The sequence below is a fragment of the Trichosurus vulpecula genome, chromosome 5 (genome assembly GCF_011100635.1).
Source record: "Trichosurus vulpecula isolate mTriVul1 chromosome 5, mTriVul1.pri, whole genome shotgun sequence".
In the NCBI taxonomy this organism is placed as follows: domain Eukaryota; kingdom Metazoa; phylum Chordata; class Mammalia; order Diprotodontia; family Phalangeridae; genus Trichosurus; species Trichosurus vulpecula.
The window spans coordinates 137,829,107-137,849,158 of NC_050577.1; the positions used below are offsets into that span (position 1 = coordinate 137,829,107).

At 36.4% G+C, this 20,052-nt stretch overlaps 1 protein-coding gene across 1 annotated transcript in view; it reads left to right on the top strand.

The window, feature by feature from the left end:
• Positions 1 to 649: 649 nt before the first annotated feature.
• Positions 650 to 20,052, top strand: part of PPP1R3A (protein phosphatase 1 regulatory subunit 3A) — a 68,787-nt gene continuing 49,384 nt past the window's right edge. Inside the window, exon 1 of the mRNA XM_036760638.1 lies at positions 650 to 1,443. Coding sequence (XP_036616533.1) covers positions 650 to 1,443 — 794 coding nt within the window. The remainder of the gene's footprint in view (positions 1,444 to 20,052) is intronic.

The window sequence follows — 20,052 nt, forward strand, 5'->3', positions numbered from 1 at the left end:
GGGTCTCAGTTTCCATATATAAAGTGAAGTGTTTGGATTAGATAACTTTGGAGTTCCATTCAGCTCTAAATGGATGCTCCTATGACTTTTTTAAAAATTACATTTGTAGCCCCAGTGCCTTGCACATAATAGCAATTTAATAGAAACTTATTGGATTGATTTAGATTGGTGCCTAATTTACAGCTGTGTGTAGCAGAGGTACGGGGATCATCTGGCCTCTATGTATGTCAAAAAGGTGCACTGATTTCATCTAAGACACGAGTGAGTATGATAAGAAACAAAACTAAACATCAACAAACATGAAAAGCTACATGGAAATTGGTTCAAGTGACAGATTTTTAAACTTCTGACAAGGTAGATTCAGATTTCAAAATGCCACTTTGGGGGTTTGCCTGTAGATAAATACATACTTTTTTTAAAGTAAGGATTAAATGTGAAACTTACCCTGGACAGAGTAGCATTGATGTGATCAAATTAAAGGCCTTTGGAAAGCTGGCCAGAATAGTTTACACGCCAGTGCTTCTATATTTAGGTCTGACTCCCTTCTGCAATGTCAACTGTAACATTATCCTTGTTTTAAATCTCAGTATCTCAAATATCAGTTGCTACTAGTTGTCCAGTTCTTCCCTGGTTTATATCAGAGAGCCCAATGGAGCCTTCTGAAGAAATTGTACAGATTAACAAGGATAACTTTTTAGAAGTTCCCAGTTTATCTGATTCTCTTTCTGAAGATGAAGAAATTAAAGATAACCTCAAGAATCGCTTCTCCCCTCTCCCAAGGCGAAGAGGGTCTGATTCTTCTGAATCAGATTATCCATACCTGGATACTCCTTCCTCAGGTTCACGAAGAGTTTCATTTGCTGATTCCTTTGGATTCAATCTTGTATCTGTTAAAGAATTTGATAGTTGGGAGTTACCAGGATCATCATCACATTTTGACTTAAGGGATGATGTTTTCCACACCGAGGAATATATTTTATCTCCATTGTTTGATTTACCTTCCTCAAAAGAAGTGCTGATGCAGAAACTGCAGGTACAGAAGGCAATCCTGGAATCAACGGAGTTCCTAACTGGGGCTACAGTTATGAAGGGCACTATCCGAGTTTTGAATGTTTCTTTTGAGAAGTTAGTGTATGTTAGAATGTCTTTAGATGACTGGCAGTCACATTATGACATTTTAGCTGAGTATGTCCCTGATTCTTGTGATGGTGAAACTGATCAATTCTCCTTTAAGATTTCATTGGTTCCTCCGTATCAAAAAGATGGCGCTAGAGTTGAATTTTGTATACGTTATGAAACTTCTATCGGCACGTTTTGGTCAAACTATAATGGCGGAAACTATATCTTGGTCTGTCAAAAGAAGGAAAGGGAGCCAGAGCCTGAAAAATCACGGGAAGTAATAAGTAACAGACAGCTAAGAGGCTGCTTAAAGGTAAAATCAAGGTGAGGTTACATCTTATAGTTTTTAGTCTTGAGAAACTTGAATATTTCATGTCATACATATTTCACTTGTTAAAAGAAATACTCATTGTATTTTAGACTGCACTGTATGATATGTATTTAAAACCGTACTTGAATTTAATGAGATTCATTTTATTCAAACAGTCTTATTACTTAATAGAGCATACCTCTTCTAAATAATGAAGAAAGTATACAGATGTATGATAGAGGATGGGCAGGAAGCTGAGTATGTGCACTGTTAGTTGATACAGTTTTTTGAAGGAGTCTAAAGGAAGAGAGAGCACCAGATATTTTAAATCCCTTAACATCTCACAGTGCCACCAATGGCTAATTCAATGCAGACTGGGAAACTTGTAGGTGCTCCCCCCTGCTCCCTAATATAAAGTTTAATTCCTTCCCATGTAAAAATGATAAATGAAGGGATAAGTCCATTGATTTCTAGTCAATGTGTCTAAAAGTATACTTTCAAACTTGAATGAAAAAAGACTGCTTCAAAAAGTGAATACTACTTGGTTTTCTAACTGTAAAAAAGTCTATTATTACCTCCTATGATCTTATATTATAGCTTGAAACTTGAAACAGATAAATTTTCTGACTGACTTTTTTAGTTCATTTATAAGGAACTTTTGAGTGATGTCCTTGATTAGTCATATTGTGAGAGCTGTGAATATAATATTAAAATGATAAAGACACAATGAGGTGATGAGTAGAAATATCTAAGAATTCTGACTGTGATCAAACAAGTCATTATAGTACTTACATACTAAAATGTGATAGGTTATCATGGTAAATACATCCTTAAGGAAATTGTAAACAATAAGCTAAGTGTGGTTAAGTAAAATTTTTTCAACAGAGACCAAGAAATTCAGATATACTGGTCTATGTTTAGGAGCTGTTGACATCTTTGGTAGACTTGAAAACCCATTTATAATTATAATGAAGAACGTCTGGTTTTCATTACCTCCATACCATAGATTGATTAAATTCTCATGGTATCAGGCTATCAGATCATCTTTTTAAAGGAAAGGTTAGTCTAGTGCTACTCCTCTTCAGCTCCTACTAGAAAAGTCCCCAAATAAAAAATAAAACTATTGCTCCATAAATCACTGGTCTGACTGTTTTCTGGGATTGTCCATCCTGCCAGTTCCTAATGGGGGATAGGCAGAGGGGAAAGGAGTATGCCTTCAAATCATGTTGAAAATTGTGCTATGGAAAAAGCATTGTACTTGGTGCTAAAAAATACAGGCTCTTATTCCAGCTCTGTCACTAACATTGTATGAACAGCAATGAATTACAACCTCTCTGTCATCTAGTTTTTCAGTTTTTGAAGATCCATCCAGATAACGTAAGTGACACGCTAAAAAGCAGAAAGTGCTAAATACATATAAGACATTGTTATTTATTAGAAAAAACTAATGGTCTATTATTTTAAAATAGTTGCAACAATGAAGTATTCATGCTTTCTCCCTCAAGTTTGTTAGGGCTTGTGCTTTGTACTGAGCTCTGCTAAGTAGGAATAAAGTTCCCTCAAATCTGCATTGCAAAGTTATCTGTAAACATAAAAGTAGAGTTATAACATCTATGTATGCTAAGATGATTATTTCTCTATTTGCCATGAGCTTTGGTTGCCCACCCACTTAAGAAATCTTTATTTATGAAATTCTTAAAACATAGATAATATCATTATTAAAATTTTATAATACATATCTCCAGCGTTATACGTTTGAATGTATTTGAGACATTTAATGAGAACCTCATTAATAGATATTTATTTAGCTATTTACAACTTGCTAATTTTCAGAAAAACAAGACTTTGAAAACAGTTCTGAGGGCTAAAAACAAAGTACTATTTTGCCAAGTGGATTATTATGTAAAATTAAAATGTCATTTTGAATGTGTGTGCATTATACATTATAATCTGGTACACATAGGAAGTTCCCTATGCTTACCAAACTTGACTTGATGCCAAGAACAAAAAGAAGGAATGTCAGGCTGAACCTATTTCTATTTTTCTCAGTGAAGAAAACTATATAGTAATGATACTAATTAAGGTTTTGCCTAAGGAATGCATGAGCATGCCTAGGATGAAAATAAATGTACACACACACACACACACACACACACATATACATAGAAATAACACACATATTAATATATACATAAGCACATACATTCAGACATATATACATAGGCATATATACACATACATGTTGAGAGAGAAAAAGAGAGCAAGAGAAATTTTTCAGAAGAGCTATCATTGAATTATAGCAGACACCATTCGAGTCCTAACATCACTTTAGGGAAAAACCTGAGTCCTAAACCACAAAATGGTCTGAAGGCCTGTAAAGTTTCCTAATGAGTTATAAAAATGGAAAAAAAGCCTTCCCCCTCAAACCCACAAATACATTTTCTCCAGTTCTATAACTTAAAAATGACCAATATAATTCAAACCACATTTTGAAAAAAGCATTTGCCTCTGGAGGAGGCTTTCTGTGCTGAGTTTCAGTCCAACATGAATTTTTACATCTGATTTATATACCACTCAAAATGGAGTGTATAAAGGAAATCCTGACAGATCCTTAGAACAGCATGTGCCATAATAGAATATTTATACAGCTTTTCCATAATATAATTTATATGCAATGGGTTTCAAATATTCCTAAAACTCACACAAGAGAGTACTATCGAATTTCAAAATGAATATTACAGTTGCTTTCCATTGCAAGGGGCTTTGGCAGGGAAAAAAATCTTTTTACCTTATTAGTGTGATATCACAAAATGTAATATACTTTCCTAAAATAAGGATGAGCTTAGACTCCTTTGAGTAAATGAATTATTGTTTTTGACACATGGTTGTTGTTGCATTAGTTGAATGTGACTTACAGTTGTTACTATGAAAGGCGGACAGGTGTTGTAGACACAGGTGCTTGTCTAAGAGTCAGGAAGATCTGACTTCAAGTTTTCCCTCTATTATATACTTTCTTTTTTGAGGCAATCAGGGTTAGGTGACAACTAGTTAGTGTCTGAGACTAGATTTGAATTCAGATCCTCCTGACTCCAGGGCTGGTGCTCCATCCACTATATCACCTAGCTGCCCCTCTTATATACTTTCTATGTCACTTAAACTCTTAATGCCCAAGGTGACTCTGCACAACTATATGTTATAGATGAGTTACTGATCTGCATCAGTGGAGTCAATTTCCGCACTTGGAATTCTCCACACTGGTGAAATTATGGATCCAGACCAAAACAAATAAGTGATACATTTATAAAACACCTAAAGAGATCAATTTATTGGTGGTCACTTCCTTCTGGAGGAGAAAAAAACATGTAAGATTTGTTTTATGCATGCATGTATGCATGGAGGCAAATGATCGATACTCTAGTAGCTAAAATCAAAATGAGGGGGCCCTGCCACAGGCAGTAATATCTGTTTGGATTCTAAAAGGAATGTCAATTTTTTAAACTGAAGTTATTTCCTTTTGGGGTCTCTTAGATTGCACCTCATGAAAGTATCAATAATCTCTACTTGTAAGGATACAGTGAAATGGGGCAACATGTTGAGAAGAGCACAGTCTTTGTCATTCCAGTCACTCCCCTATGCACTGTATTTCCCTTTTTAAAAATTTAATTTAGTTTTTAATTTATGAAATTTAACAAACATTTCCATACATTTTCCTACTGGAAAAAGATGATTGTATATGAAAGTGCAAATCTATTATGTACAAATGCAGATATTCTCGGGCCAAAGCTTGCACATCTCCACTTTGGCATGGGCAATTTTTTTTTAGAGCTTATTTTATTTCTGCTGGTCCATCTATTTTGGATTGACTAAAAAATGCAGAAGGATAAGAAAATACAGTTATGAAATCCTGTGCATGTTAAAGGTATTTAATCAAGGATATTTAATTGCATCGAAGTTAAGTTGAATGTGTTTTTTGCCTTTCTTTCTATCTCTTCATGAAGGAATCTATTACAGACTTAAAATAAATGAGTTTAGAAGAAATATGTAGGTTACGTTTTCTCTTAGTTAAGGCAGGTGTCATGGAATGTGTGGAATGCATTGTTACCAGTGCGTTTCAACTTGGAGGATGGTCTAAGATAGGACATCACTTCTGCTAGGTACCAAAAGCATGCTTGTTCAGGTTCAACCACAATATGGTTTTTTCTTAGATGAACCAAATCTAGAAATTTTCAAAGTAGAGAAATAATGTAGTATGGATATTCAGTGGGGTGTAGTAACATGGACAGAGAGAAGTAAAGAAATCCCTGAGTGATATAGATGTCAAAGATAATATTTAACATAAATCTGCAAAACAAGGCATAGAAACAAGCAAAGCCAACAATAAAAAGAAAAAAATCTAACATGATTTCATTTTTAAAATATGGTTTTCCTACGTGAAGTGGTAAATTCACAATGAAACTGGAAAATGGAGGCAAAAGCACATGGTCACGCAGTATATTCTAATAATAGACTCTGAATTTAGTGATTGTGGGTTTCTACATGCTTTGAGATTCCTATGCAAGGAGGTATAGACAGGTTCATGGTACACCCAAGGATTTGTTCACTTTGGGAACAGAGTAGGCCTTGTAGGAGGGCCTATTTAAAGGGAAGAAATCTTAGATGATAATAATTCCATCAGTCCATCAACAAGCATTTACAAAGTTTTTACTGGGTTCCATGCGCTGTGCTGAGTTCTGGGGATATGAAAAAGGGGGCAGAAAACAATTCTCAATGAGAATGTTCTCAACAAGATTAAATTCTAATGGGAGAAAATAAGTAAGGATTTAGGTATATAGAAAATATTACCAGAGCATGTGAAGGTAATCGTAGAGGGGGAGACACTAGTAACTGGGTGGGGGAGGGGTGACCTCCTGCAGAAGCTGAGATTTGATCTGAGTTTTTATAGAAGCCAAGGAAACTAAGAAGCAGAGACAAGGGTCAGAGCATTCTGGGTAAGTAATAGTACTCCATAAAAATTTAAGAATAATGTCTTTGGTAGATATTTCCATTCAAAAAACTCAGAATCTCCAAGATATGGGGAACAAAAAGTTTTTGAAATATAGAGACCCAGCAGAGGAGATCAGAAGCATGTGGAAAGAGGATGAGATCTGACTAATCTCAATTGTCCTTTCTGCTAGTGGGGGTTGTACTCAGGATGTTTTCAGGGAATCTACATAGGACGAACTTATATCTTGACACTTTCTCAATTACAAAAAGCAATTATTTTACCCATGTGTATAGTAAGCCTATAGGACTTTAAATATAAATGAATAGTATCTGAATTTTGTTTGGTTAATCAAGGGAGGTCCTTGTTCCCAGAACTGTTTTTGACTGAATGCCATATGAGAACAAGATGATGATGATGATGATGATGATGATGATGATGATAGCTGATATTTATATAGCACTAAAAGGTTTGCAAAGTGTGTTATATTTTTTTTCATTTGCTTCCTAGAGTCCTGTGATAAAGTGCTACAGATATTATTCCCATTTTATGGGTACAGAAACTGAGACTAACAGTGTTAAATTGATTAGTCCATGTCCAACAGTCATTAAGTATTGGAGGCAGGATAAGTAATCCAGATTTCTCCTGACTGCAAGTCTGACCATTACACCTGACCTCAGTAAAGCCATGTTAGGCAGCAGAACAGAAAATGAGGTTGCAGAGAACATGCCAGTGGCAGGTGTCTTACTTGGCAGCTTCTAGCCGACAGGCAGGGGATGGCCCCACCTGTGGAGCTGAGGAGACTGCCCACCAGTTTCTATTTTGATAGGGACCCACGAGTGCCCTAATATATTTCTGCTCATAGCAGGTCCACTCCAGAGCTATAAACATTGGTATTCTCTTAAAGTTGATTAGAAACCCTAGAAGGAGAGGAGAGCCAAGAACAGCTCCCCTCTCTACTTCCCCAGCTTCTTGCAGCCATTACCTGAACTCTCTCATTCTTGGAGCTAAAAACAAAAGTCATTTCTGGGATCACACTCCCTAGAGCCTATGAAACTGACTTGGGATCTTGGGTCATGAGTATTCCAAGCAGAGAAGTCAGCAAATTTATGAAGTATGTTTTTTTTTGCATTTCTCTTTTTTTTTCTATGTCACTTTTTCCTCTCCTGCCCCCATCTCCAGGAACCTATTGTCTTCATGCTGCCTGCTTTGGAATCCCACTCAAGCCTGTCTTTCCCCATAACCCATCCTTCTACACTCCTCTATCAAACCTATTTTCAGCTACTTGCCATGTGGCAGAGGCTAATAAGCTAGTGTATACTAAGGAATTAATGACTGATAGGGTATTAATGTTAACAATGGACAATGATTTAACGTAAAGAAGTAAAATACTAATGATGGAATACCAGAGTCAACTAGTGATATACACATACACAAATACACACATTTATTTACACATACACACATGTACAAGTATACATATACACATAAACACACATACTTATATATATATATATATGAACTTATACACACACGTGTGTTCATATATACATACATACATATGCACATGAGCGGGGGAGACTTTTCAGATACTCACAGATTATCTAGAATAATTCTTACCCGAAGTATGAATCCCATCTACATCAATACCTGCCTCTGTTTACATCCAACTATGGGGAATTCATTATCCTCTAAGGCAGTCTGTCTTATTTTGGGATCATTAAGAAATTTTCCTTTATTTCGAGCTAAAATGTCTCCTCATATAATTTCCATCCAATGAGCCTAGTTCTGACCTTTGGGGTTAGAGGGAACAAATCTCTTCCATATGACAATCCTTTAAATATCTGGATAGGTTGTTATATTCTACCTAAGTCTTGTCTTGTTCAGGCTAAATGGTATTAGAGACTCTCATAACAAGGTTTTGAGTTACTTTACCATCCTACTTGCTAGGCTCTGGAGACTTAGTGGATTGTCAATATTTCTAACATGTCTCTGAGAAAGTGGCATGAAAAATTGGACATTTTTTGAATGTGGTCTGTCTTTGGAAAAGTAAAGTGGGGGCAAAACTTTCTTAACTTGAGGTTTACGAACTTGTTTTAAAATGTATTTTGATAATTATTATTTTTTTTATATATTTAGTTTTCAGCATTGATTTTCACAAGAATTCGAATTACAAATTTTCTCCCCATTTCTACCCTCCCCCCCCACTCCAAGATGGCGTATATTCTGGTTGCTCTGTTCCACAGTCAGCCCTCCCTTCTGTCACCCCAGTCCCTTCCCATCCCCTTTTCCCTTCCTTTCTTGTAGGGCAAGATAAATTTCTACACCCCATTGCCTGTGTATCTTACTTCCTAGTTGCATGCAAAAACTTTTTTTTGTTTTTGAACATCTGTTTTTAAAACTTTGAGTTCCAAATTCTCTCCCTCTTCCCTTCCCACCCACCCTCCCCAAGAAGTCAAGAAATTCAACATAGGCCACATGAGTATCATTATGTATAAACCTTCCACAATAGTCATGTTGTGAAAGACTAACTATATTTTGCTCCTTCCTAACCTATCCCCCTTTACTGAATTTTCTCCCTTGACCCTGTCCCCTTTTGAAAGTGTTTGTTTTTGATTACCTTCACCCCCATCTGCCCTCCCTTCTATCATCCCCCCTTTTTTATCTTCTTCCTCCTTTTTTCCTGTGGGGTAAGATACTCAATTGAGTATATATGGTATTCCCTCCTCAGGTCAAATCTGATGAGAGCAAGATTTACTCATTCCCCCTCACCTGCCTTCTCTTCTCTTCTTACAGAACTGCTTTTTCTTGCCACTTTTATGCGAGATAATTTACCCCATTCTATCTCTCCCTATCTCCCTCTCTCAATATAGTCCTCTCTCATCCCTTAATTTGATTTTATTTCTTTTAGATATCTTCCCTTCATCTTCACCTCACCCTGTGCCCTCACTCTCTCTCTCTTTCTCTATATATACATATACATATATACATACATACACACTCACATATACATATATATATATATACATAAACATATATATATATGCATATTCCCTTCAGCTACCCTAATACTGAGGTCTCATGAATCATACACATCATCTTTCCATGTAGGAATGTAAACAAACAGTTCAACTTTAGTAAGTCCCTTGCAATTTCTTTTTCTTGTTCTTTTTCTTGATTACCTTTTCATGCCTCTCCTGATTCTTGTGTTTGAAAGTCAAATTTTCTATTCAGCTCTGGTCTTTTCACTGCGAAAGCTTGAAAGTCCTCTATTTTATTGAAAATCCATATTTTGCCTTGGAGCATGACACCTAGTTTTGCTGGGTAGGTGACTCTTGGTTTTAATCCCAGCTCCATTGACCTCCAGAACATTGTATTCCAAGCCCTTCTTAATGCAGAAGCTGCTAGATCTTGGGTCATTCTGATTGGGTTTCCACAATACTCAAATTGTTTTTTTCTGGCTGCTTGCAGGATTCTCTCCTTGATCTGGGAGCTCTGGAATTTGGCAACAATATTCCTAGGAGATTTCTTTTTGGGATCTATTTGAGGAGACGATTAGTGGATTCTTTCAATTTCTATTTTGCCCTGTGGCTCTAGAATATCAGGGCAGTTCTCCTTGATAATTTCTTGAAAGATGATTATCTAGGCTCTTTTTTTGATCATGGCTTTAGGTAGTCCAATAATTTTTAAATTATCTCTCCTGGATCTATTTTCCAGGTCAGTGGTTTTTCCAATGAGATATTTCACATTGTCTTCCACTTTTTCATTCCTTTGGTTCTGTTTTATAATATCTTTTTATGTGTTCAACAATCATATTCATTATGGGACACAGTTTGTCTGAGTCAGGGGATTTCAATTCATTTCAAGCAGCTAAGTGATCTTATACCATTTTACTTTGTTGGGAAGACCACAATTCATGGAATAAGAAGTTCATAGGAATTAGAGCTAGAATAAAACTTAAAGAACATCTATTCTTTCCCATGAAATATTTTCGTTTTATCATCCTCATTCTAGAGATTATTTTCCTTGGATAGAAAAAAAACAAGAATAAAATAGAAGTTATGGAATTCTTTCTTTTCCCCTTAGTAATCATTTATTTTTTCCCCATTCATCCCAAGCAGGAAGTCCTATCCATTGCAATCCTCCTCTCATTCCCAACAGATCTTTAAAAGAATGAATAACAACAAAAGACTTTTTTGTTTTCTTTAGTATTTATGAATTGCAAACATAAAGTCATACTGGGCCTTCCTGTCCCTGATTCACAAGACCTCCCATCCTTTCAATTCATCCCGAGTTTACCTGCCCTTTTCTACATATCATGTAAAAATCTGAGTTCATTAATGAACTCCTTAAGCATCTACATTGTTCTCATTAGACATCACTGTCTTTCCTTCCTTATTGGAATCATTTGCTTCTCTTTTGCCAGAATTTTATTCTTGAACCCTTCTCATCCCTCTTGGGCTAATTTCCCTTTAAGAATGTCAGGCTGTTAGATACAACTTCCTCCCATCTTTGAATTCTTCTAAATACACTCTTTCAAAGTATAAGAGGAAGGTGAGATTGTCCCTAATGTGAGGTCACCAAGAGTGATGGCAAGGTCTTGGAGTTGAGGATGATTGCAAGTTAGTCTTCCTTTAGGAAGGTGGGATGGTGACCTTGAAGTCAGTAGACGTTAAGGATAAGACTGGGGACAGGATGAAGCAATGACCTTATCTCAACAACACAATAATTTAGATGGTGTCACTGTGTGGAAATTTATTTTTCAAGCTCTCTGATTATTTACATTGCAGTTTATTTAAGATTCTAGATTTTCTACTTTGTGCCTTCTACTACCTTGTTTTTTGTTCCTTAGTCACTCATTTGGAGAAGAGGTAAAATTAAAAGGAAATAACAGGGACTGGGAAAGGGACTTAGACTAGTAATTTCAATGGTGGACAGAGCTCCCAATAAGGAACTTTATTTACCAGTGCATGTTGGCACCTTCTCTGCAATCATTTGACTCCTTATTAATGACTCCTTATCAATGCTGGTGAAATAAAAATGAAAAAGTAAAGAAGGTCCAAGTTGATGTTTCTAGATTTCTTGTGGATTTCAATTGATCAGATTCAATTTCATTTTACATGCATACTTGAGATGTAGCTACATATAATTTGATTGTAGCTATGCTTTTACTGGATTGAATTTATACTTGAATTTAGGGTAGAGGAGCTGTGATTTCAGCAGTGTGTGTGTGGGGGTGCCCACTGTGAGAAATCACTCCCCTAACAATTTCAAAATTAGTCTTTGACTGAATGGTTTCTAGGGAGTTGCCAGACCAGTCAGTCTCAAAAGTGGGATTTGAACCCATAAAGTCTTGACTCTTAAGTCTAATATTCTCTCTGCTATATAACACTGCTTCATGTTGAATTTAGATAAAGAAAACAAACTCAGTTTTTAAAAAACCTGTATTCTTCTATCTAAATGCTGTCACATTCGGGTACTTTTTTCAGTCTTCTTTGTTTAATGACTATATGAAGAAAAAAAAATCCTTAGGACAGAGCTCTCTAAGCCTTACCATTTTCGATTTCTTTGCTGCCACTCTAAAAGAATCAACCTGTTTAACAGACACAGTGGTGTTATTATCTATTATATAAATAATAACCAGTTTTGAATCCTTAATCATGCCATCCTGCTGCTTAAAGATTTTATGACAAATAGAAATAAATTGCTAAATTGGACTTTTACACCCCGTTGTTTAGTGACAGAGACCAATTGCACATTAAACAAACCTGTCATAGAGAATTTTAACATCCTCTTTCCACCCACCCCCTCCCCAGGTGATTCTGGAAATGGTCTGTCTGTGTGGCACATCAGGGCTATTCAAATCACAATAAATAGAAATAGAATTCTAACAATAAAAGTGCTGTAACTGGCATATGTGCAGCTGTGGCTGTGATATTTTGATCCTTTTTCAAATTTTCACTAATACTAATGAACTAGAGGACCTCCTTCTTCTCTCTACCCACAATGATCTACATGGCATGCATCTGTAATAATGAAACACTGTGCCTGAGAGTTATGTGGGACTCATTTCATTAGTAGATTTTATTCTAATAACACTCTGGGTGAGTTTTTTTCTGATGATAAATCAGGCCATGATCCAAAAAGAACCTGTTGACCCTGAAGTTTAAAAAAAAAGCAGATTTGCATTGCTATGAAATTTTTGTTGGTGTCTTGATGCAGTGGAACCCTCATAGAGCATTGCTTATCTATATCTTGGCATCATAATAAATAAGTTATCAGAACTGAAAATAGGTGAAATGCCAACATTTCACTCATTTCATTTTGTTGTAATAGGAAGAGTACTATATTTGGAGTCACTTTTAGGTTCAGATCCCAAATCAGACACTTACTACCTGACCTTGGACAAATCATTTAGCCCTTGGGCCTTAGTTTTCTGATTTACAAGATGAGCAGGTTGTAGGTGACCTTTAAAGACCCTTCCAACTCGGTATGTTTTCCAGTGATCTTCTGAAGATTAGGTCTAGTAGTAAGGACCGTACTTGGGATTTTATTGATACAGGAATCTTTGGGTAAAGAAATCCCTCTAATAGTGCAAGATGGCACTTTCTCTGAAATTTGTCACCTGGAATACTGAGATATTAAGTGACTCACTCGGGGTCACACAGCCAGTACTCATCAGAGTTAGGTCTTAAAACTTTGTTCTGTTCTCTAGATCACCTTCTATATTCCCTTTGAAAAAATCAATATCTGTAAATAAATTGCTACAAATATTTGTTGCTCTAATTTCATTAATTAATTTAATTAATTAATTAAATTGATTCAGTTTCAAGGGACTTGAAAGTTATACATACAGGATTTTTTTTCTCATGTTCTGCCATAGTGAAAAGAATTATGCTTTTGATTTGATATGCATTGTAATTCCCTATGATTATGTTTTCTGGTTTAAATAAAGCTATAATCATTATTATTGATATCAATAGAGTGCTTCATGATTTCTAAGAAATTTGCATTGAATTATTTGGCTGGCATTTAAGAGACCATAGAATCACATCTTTGGACTCAAGCAGAATTATTGTTAAAATCATGCCAAAAGGTTATTTTTGTGTCCTTTTCAAATCCTTGGGAAGGCTGAAATCCCTCAGAATTTGTTCTAGATTCTGATAATAGCTTCTATGAAGACATTACATCTTCCTGACTCTTAATGTCTAACTCCTCTTGTAACTTAAATCCGTTTACTCTTCGGCTGTCAGTGGAGATGGAGAATACAGGATCATCATTTTTATACTTGGATGCTTGCTGATAATTATGCTGTCTTCCTGAAGGATATCTATTTTCCTGTGTTCGAGAATCCTCCACCCACCCAATCACATGACCTACATGCCAGTCATTTAGACAAAACACTGCGCGGAAGAGTCATGCTTGCATATCTCACTTGCTAAACTTTGAGACGTTTTCACTAATTTCTTTTTGAAGCTTGCCATATTCTTCTTTCCATTCTGAAAATATGGAACCTCACTTGGAAGATAGTATTACTAGGCTGGCAGAAGATACTGTTTTTGTCATTTAGTTGTTTTCAATCATATCTGACTCGAGATGTGGTTACATATAATTTGATTGTAGCAAGGCTCTCCTACTCTCTATGACCTCTTTGGGGGTTTTCTTGGCAAAGAAGTTGGTTGCCATTTCCTTCTCTAGCTCATTTTACAGATGATGAAACTGAGGCTAATGGTGTTTGGTAAATTGCCCACCATCAAAAAGCTAGTAAATGTTTGAGGTCAGATTTGAACCCAGGACTTCTGGACTCCAGACCTAGTGCTCTATCATGCCACCTAGCTGTGAGTGGAATTCCATAGTCTAGAATGCTATACTTTTCCCTTTTCTCAGAAAGCAAACTTAATTTGTGACTCTGGCTCAGCTCGAGAGCCTCTGAATATAGCTTTTGAGGGGATCAGACTTGAGCTGAGCCAAAGATCCCTAATCTGTAGTACAATGGAATAAATTTGGAGTCAGGAGACATGGGTTCAAATCCTGGCTCTGATGTATATTAATTGTGTGAATTTAGTCAAGTTTCTTCACTCTTCTGAGGTTCAATTACCTCATTTGTAATTTTATTTAACTATATTTATGAAGGAACTATTAGGTGGACTTCATAAGCAACTGAAGAAGATTAAAAAATGATGCACTTTATAATCTCAAGGAGTTTATATTCTATCAATATAACAAATATCCAGATAGTAATAATATGGTTAAGAATGGAATGAGTTGGGGCAGCTAGGTGGCGCAGTGAGTAGAGCACCAGCCATGGAGTCAGGAGGACCTGAGTTCAAATTTGGCCTCAGACATTTGACACACTTACCAGCTATGTGACCTTGGGCAAGTCACTTAACCCCAATTGCCCTGCATTCCCCCCTGCAAAAAAAAAAAAAAGAAAGAATGGGATGGATTAAAGAAGAGATCTACATAGAGTGGGTACTCTAAGTACTATTAACCTCATTTCACAGAGAGATGACTGAAGCTTAAGTAACTCAAGGAACTTGTTCATAGTCATGCAGGTAGGAATGTCAGAGGCAGGGGTGGAGGTCAGGCCTAGGCCTTTCTGAATCCAGGTCCAGCCCTCTATACACTAAAGAGATGGATAATGTAAAATCTGTATATACCCTTTTCTCTTTGAACATAATCATCCATAGAAGCAATTCATGACTCCCTTTTTGAAGCAAGATATCACATGCTTCCCCAATGTCCCTTCACTTAAGGGGTGAATGAGTCAGGATTAGTCACCTTTTTGGGCAGCACAATGTGTTAGAACAGAAATATGGGAACTCCCTCCCACCCACCCACCCCCACTATACAAGTCAAAGAAGTGCAAGAGAATAGAACGATCAGGCAAAAATGGATCCCAGGAAGTCATTTAGCTCATTCTCTTCTACTGTTACTGACCAGTATTCAAAACATGCTGGAAAGATAGCATGTTAATAAAAATTAATTTAATTAAATTTGTTTTGCTTAATAAATGAGTTAATTAATCTTATTTAAAAATCAAGAAATTTTCTCCTGGATGTCTAGGTCCAATAGCATAACTAATACACTAAACTATCTTGATCCTTGTTTGCTTTGTATTTGTGAAATTTGACTAAAGAATCTAAGTATTCTACACAAGTGGACATTAAAATAATTTTCCTCCCCTCCTTCTTCCATTTGAGTATGTAGTAGGCATAATCATGCCACAATATTTTACAAAAGATGGCTTTAGTGTTTGACAAATGAAATAAAAGACCTTCTCAAAGGCATATAGGACCAGAAAAGGATTAGACCAGTCATGTAGTAAAAATGAAAACCTGAGTGGTACATCTAAAACTCACCAATAGAAAAAGAACAAGATGGAGATCTACACTGCCATAGATTGATTCTTTAATTGAAGATTTATAAGCAAACATAGACAAAAATTTCAGAAGATAGAGCATAAAGAAATTGCAATCTGTCTTGGTGGAAGGAGTACACATAGAGATGGAATTAACAATGGAAGTACCACTTGAATAAATTGAATATTGCATTGTACTGATATTCCTATCAAATTTTTAACACAGGTGCTATGACTAGATTACACAATTATACGACTTTTCTCGGAGAAGAGCGTGTGATTTCCCATGCCTAGATCTAGTGCCATTATTTCATAACAAAAGATATAAACCATTACCAAAGGAATTTCTCTTCTTCAGACCAACTTTTTGGTTTGCAGAAGGGAGAGAAAAGTTACTCTATTTTATTTTCCTGTAGTATAGATTCTCACTGCTAATGAGACACTATGTCTAATAAGAATTCATAATATAACTTCATAGCCTTCCCAAGCCCCATCGAGGGACTATTTTCCCAGAACTATACTCTTTTTAATTAAACTTTGGGAATCATTATATTTTAATGGTTTGTTTTTATTCCTTTGTGAAAACTGTAATAAGAAAGAATTTATTGTGAGATACTTTTGGCTTACACCTTCCCACTGCAATTTTGGCTCTTTTCAGAGTAGGTCTGCAAGTTGGTCACTGGACTGTTTTTTTAATAGGCAGGAAAATATATTTTAATGACCATAACCAAACTGTTACAGAGATGAAATATCTATCATTAATTCAAATGATGATTAATATTTTCCTAATCACTGCCATCTTTACATAGGATAATAGATTTGGAGCTGGAAATCATCAAGTCAAAGCCCATCAGTTTACAAACAAGAAGGGTGGATATTGATGTTCAGAGTCTCATTTAGTTCCTCACAGAGCGTTAGTTTTGCCCTGGACATAAAAAATTTGAAGTGCTTGAAGTGTTCAGTAGTATTATGGTCACTAGACTTGGAGTCAGGATTGTCCTGGATTTGAATTCAGATTCTAATGCTTATTAGTTGTGTGCTACTAGCAAGCCATTTAATGTCTCTTGGCCTCAGTTTCCTCTTCAGTTCTTGAATACAAAAGGATCATGGTGGAAGTTTGGTGTGAAAATACCCAGTACCAACAAGAGTGCAAATAGAGAAGTCAATTGCATTTGCCTTTCTACTTCAATGGTTCCTCTTCATCCTTTTCCTGACCTCTTAATATGTGGCTGTTCAGTTGGTTTTCAGTCATGTCCAACTCTTCGTGACCCCATTTGGGGTTTTCTTGGCAAAGTTACTAGAGTGGTTTGCCATTTCCTTCTCCAGATCATTTTTCAGTTGAGAAAATTAAGGAAAACAGGCTTAAGTGACTTGCTCAAGGTCACATAGCTGGAAAGTGTCTGAGGATGAATTTGAACTCAGGAAGATGAGTCTTCCTGACTCCAGGCCCAGCTCTCTATCCACTGCACTACATAGCTGCAGAACCTCTTAATATGAGTATTCTCCAAAGGGAAAATTCTTTCTCCTTGATAAATCATTTGTTGCCAAGATTTCAGCAACTGCCTCTATGCTTATGATTCCAAAATCTATCTCCAGGCCTGATCTCTTTTCTGATGGCTCTAGACATGCATCCCCAATTAAGTAGAAGTCATCTTCAAATGGATATTCCTTTATCAACCTCAAACTCACTATGACCTAAACCAAGCATATTAACTTTTCCCCATATAATTGATGTCTCTGGCACCACTATTTATCTTGTTTTCCATATTTGCAACCTTGATGTTATCTTTGACTATTTCTTCTCCATGACCTTTCAGAGCCAGTTATTGGGTGGGACCTTTTTATTATACTTATGTGACATCTCATATATTTTCTTTTCCCTCCTCTTTATTGCCATAACCACAACCCTACTATAGGTCTTCATTACCACTTGAATATATTAATATTCCTGCCTACAGTGTCTCCAATCCATCCTTCACACTGCTGTCAAAAATAGTATTTTCTTATATTAATATTCCGACTGAAAAATTTCAGTAGCTACCACACCCACTCTTTTCTTTGGCATTCAAGGCTCTCCATAACCTAATATAACCTTTACTTTCCAAACTTATCTCATATTACTCTTCATCATGTTCTCTATGTTCCAGCCAAACTGGAATTCTCTCTGCTCTCTGAACATACCCTGCGTTATCAATTCCATCACTTTGCTTATGTTGTACCTCATGCCTGAAATTTTCTCCTTCCTCTTTTTTGGTTGTTTTATTCCAACACATCCTTTTAAAACCAAACTCAGATGCTACCTCCTCCCTGATGTCCCCTGTTAGTTATGAACTTTCTCCTTGAACGACTGACGCACTTTGTCTTGCAACTTTCTAATGCATTTATCATGTAATGTTGTGTGTTATGGTCATCTGTGTGTCTTATCCCTATTCTAGACTGCCAGTATTGTGAAGGCTATATCTTATCTCAAGTTTGAACTTTCCTCAAGTAGCTAGGATTATAGTATCACAAATTTAAGACTAGAAGGGATCTGAGAGGCAAGCTAGCCTATCCCTACCACCCTGTTCTATATGTAACTCCATTTCTTGCTCCCTCAAGCCCATGATGGTTTATTGAGAGACAGCTCCATGGTGTTGTATGGTAGGAAGATGTGACTCTCTGGAAGCTGAGAGAAGAATGAGCCTACAACACAGCATGCCTAAGTGGATAAGAAGCTTTTTTAAATTCAGAGCAACAGTTGAGAAAAGAAGAGGAATTTGAGAGAGAATAAAGAGAGAGAAGGTGAACTTTTGAATGCCAGATGAGAGATCTCTTTGGGGCTGAACACATGAAAGGAAGCTGGCCCTCAATATGTCTCTTGAAATCTAGAACTTACACCCCTAGAAACTACTAAGGACAGACTCACCCTAGCAAGATTGTTTTTGTTTGTTGGTTAACCTGAGATGTCATCTTGTGTTCAAAAAGATCATTTACTGTTGTGAATTCATTTATCTAATTTAATCTATATAACTTCTCCAATTTTCATTTTTCTGTTTTCTTTGATAGAGATTTACTAGTGGAGTTGTGATTGGAAAATGGTGAGAATATTCTTCCCTTTAGAGTGACCAGGGAAAATTCCTTTTTTCTGAACCCCTAAAAGAGAAAGTATCTAAGTCTAAATATGCCCTTAGACAACAAATATTTTTGGTGTGGTAGACAGGGATAATTCTAGCCTAATACCCCTTTTAGAGGCAGGAGAGGGAAAGAGTGATTACTTGGTCATGGCTGGTCTGGAACCTGTCTCTCCGATTCAAGGATACTGGTGGTATAGCCATGGCCCTCCTACTTTCCTCAAAGGTGGAAATCTCGATCTCCCTTTGGAGATAAGGGATGAGGCTCCCCAGATCCCAGAGTGGATTTCTAGTTGTATCACACTCTGGCCAGGTGTTTTGTGTTAGATGTCTCCATACCTATATGATATGTTGCTTGGGTGGGTAAGCCTAGACAGATTACATACAGATAAACTGAGGCCCAGAGAGGCTAACATGTCTCAGAGGTAGTAACAGAATTGAGACTCTAACCCAGGTCCTCCAAATCCAGTTCCAATATTCCTTCCTCTGTGCTGTTACCTCTTTAGCACAGAGTTCTATATACACTAGGCACTTAATAAATGTGTGCTAAATATATGAATTATTTGATGTATGTAGTGTATAATTATCCCTTATTTGTCAATGAAGAAACTGAGGTTCACAGAGTTCAAATAGGCAAGAGCTAGGTTTTAAAATAGAGCTTTTGATTCCAAGCCCAGTGCTCTTTCATCTACTACATGATACCCTTTCTCTCACTTCTTTAAAGATTCATATAGTTTAGATAAATTAAAAGTCTAAAAGTCTGAGGCTTTGTATACACAACTGCAAAACAATGAAGTTGAATGGTGGAAAATTGTCAATCAAGTGGTTATTCTATTAATGCAAAACCCACAAATCTGTTCAGTGACATTTAAAAAATAGAATTAGTCGAACGGATTGGCTGCTTTGGCATCACACAGATACATCCTAAATTTAGACAGCTGGCATCAGTTCCCAAGATAGAAGGACAAAGGTCAGCTTGAGTAAGAAACTGACAGTTGGTAAAATATATTACAAGTCCTTCAAACTACCAAGCAATTTTTAATACCATTCTTGTTACCCCTACTAAACTGACCTCTTTTCTCACTAAGATTTTTGTTTTGTACAGACCTATGATTTCAATGGTATGGAGAAGTTCTCAGTGAAGAAATTCCGTGGACTATTTCAGACCAGC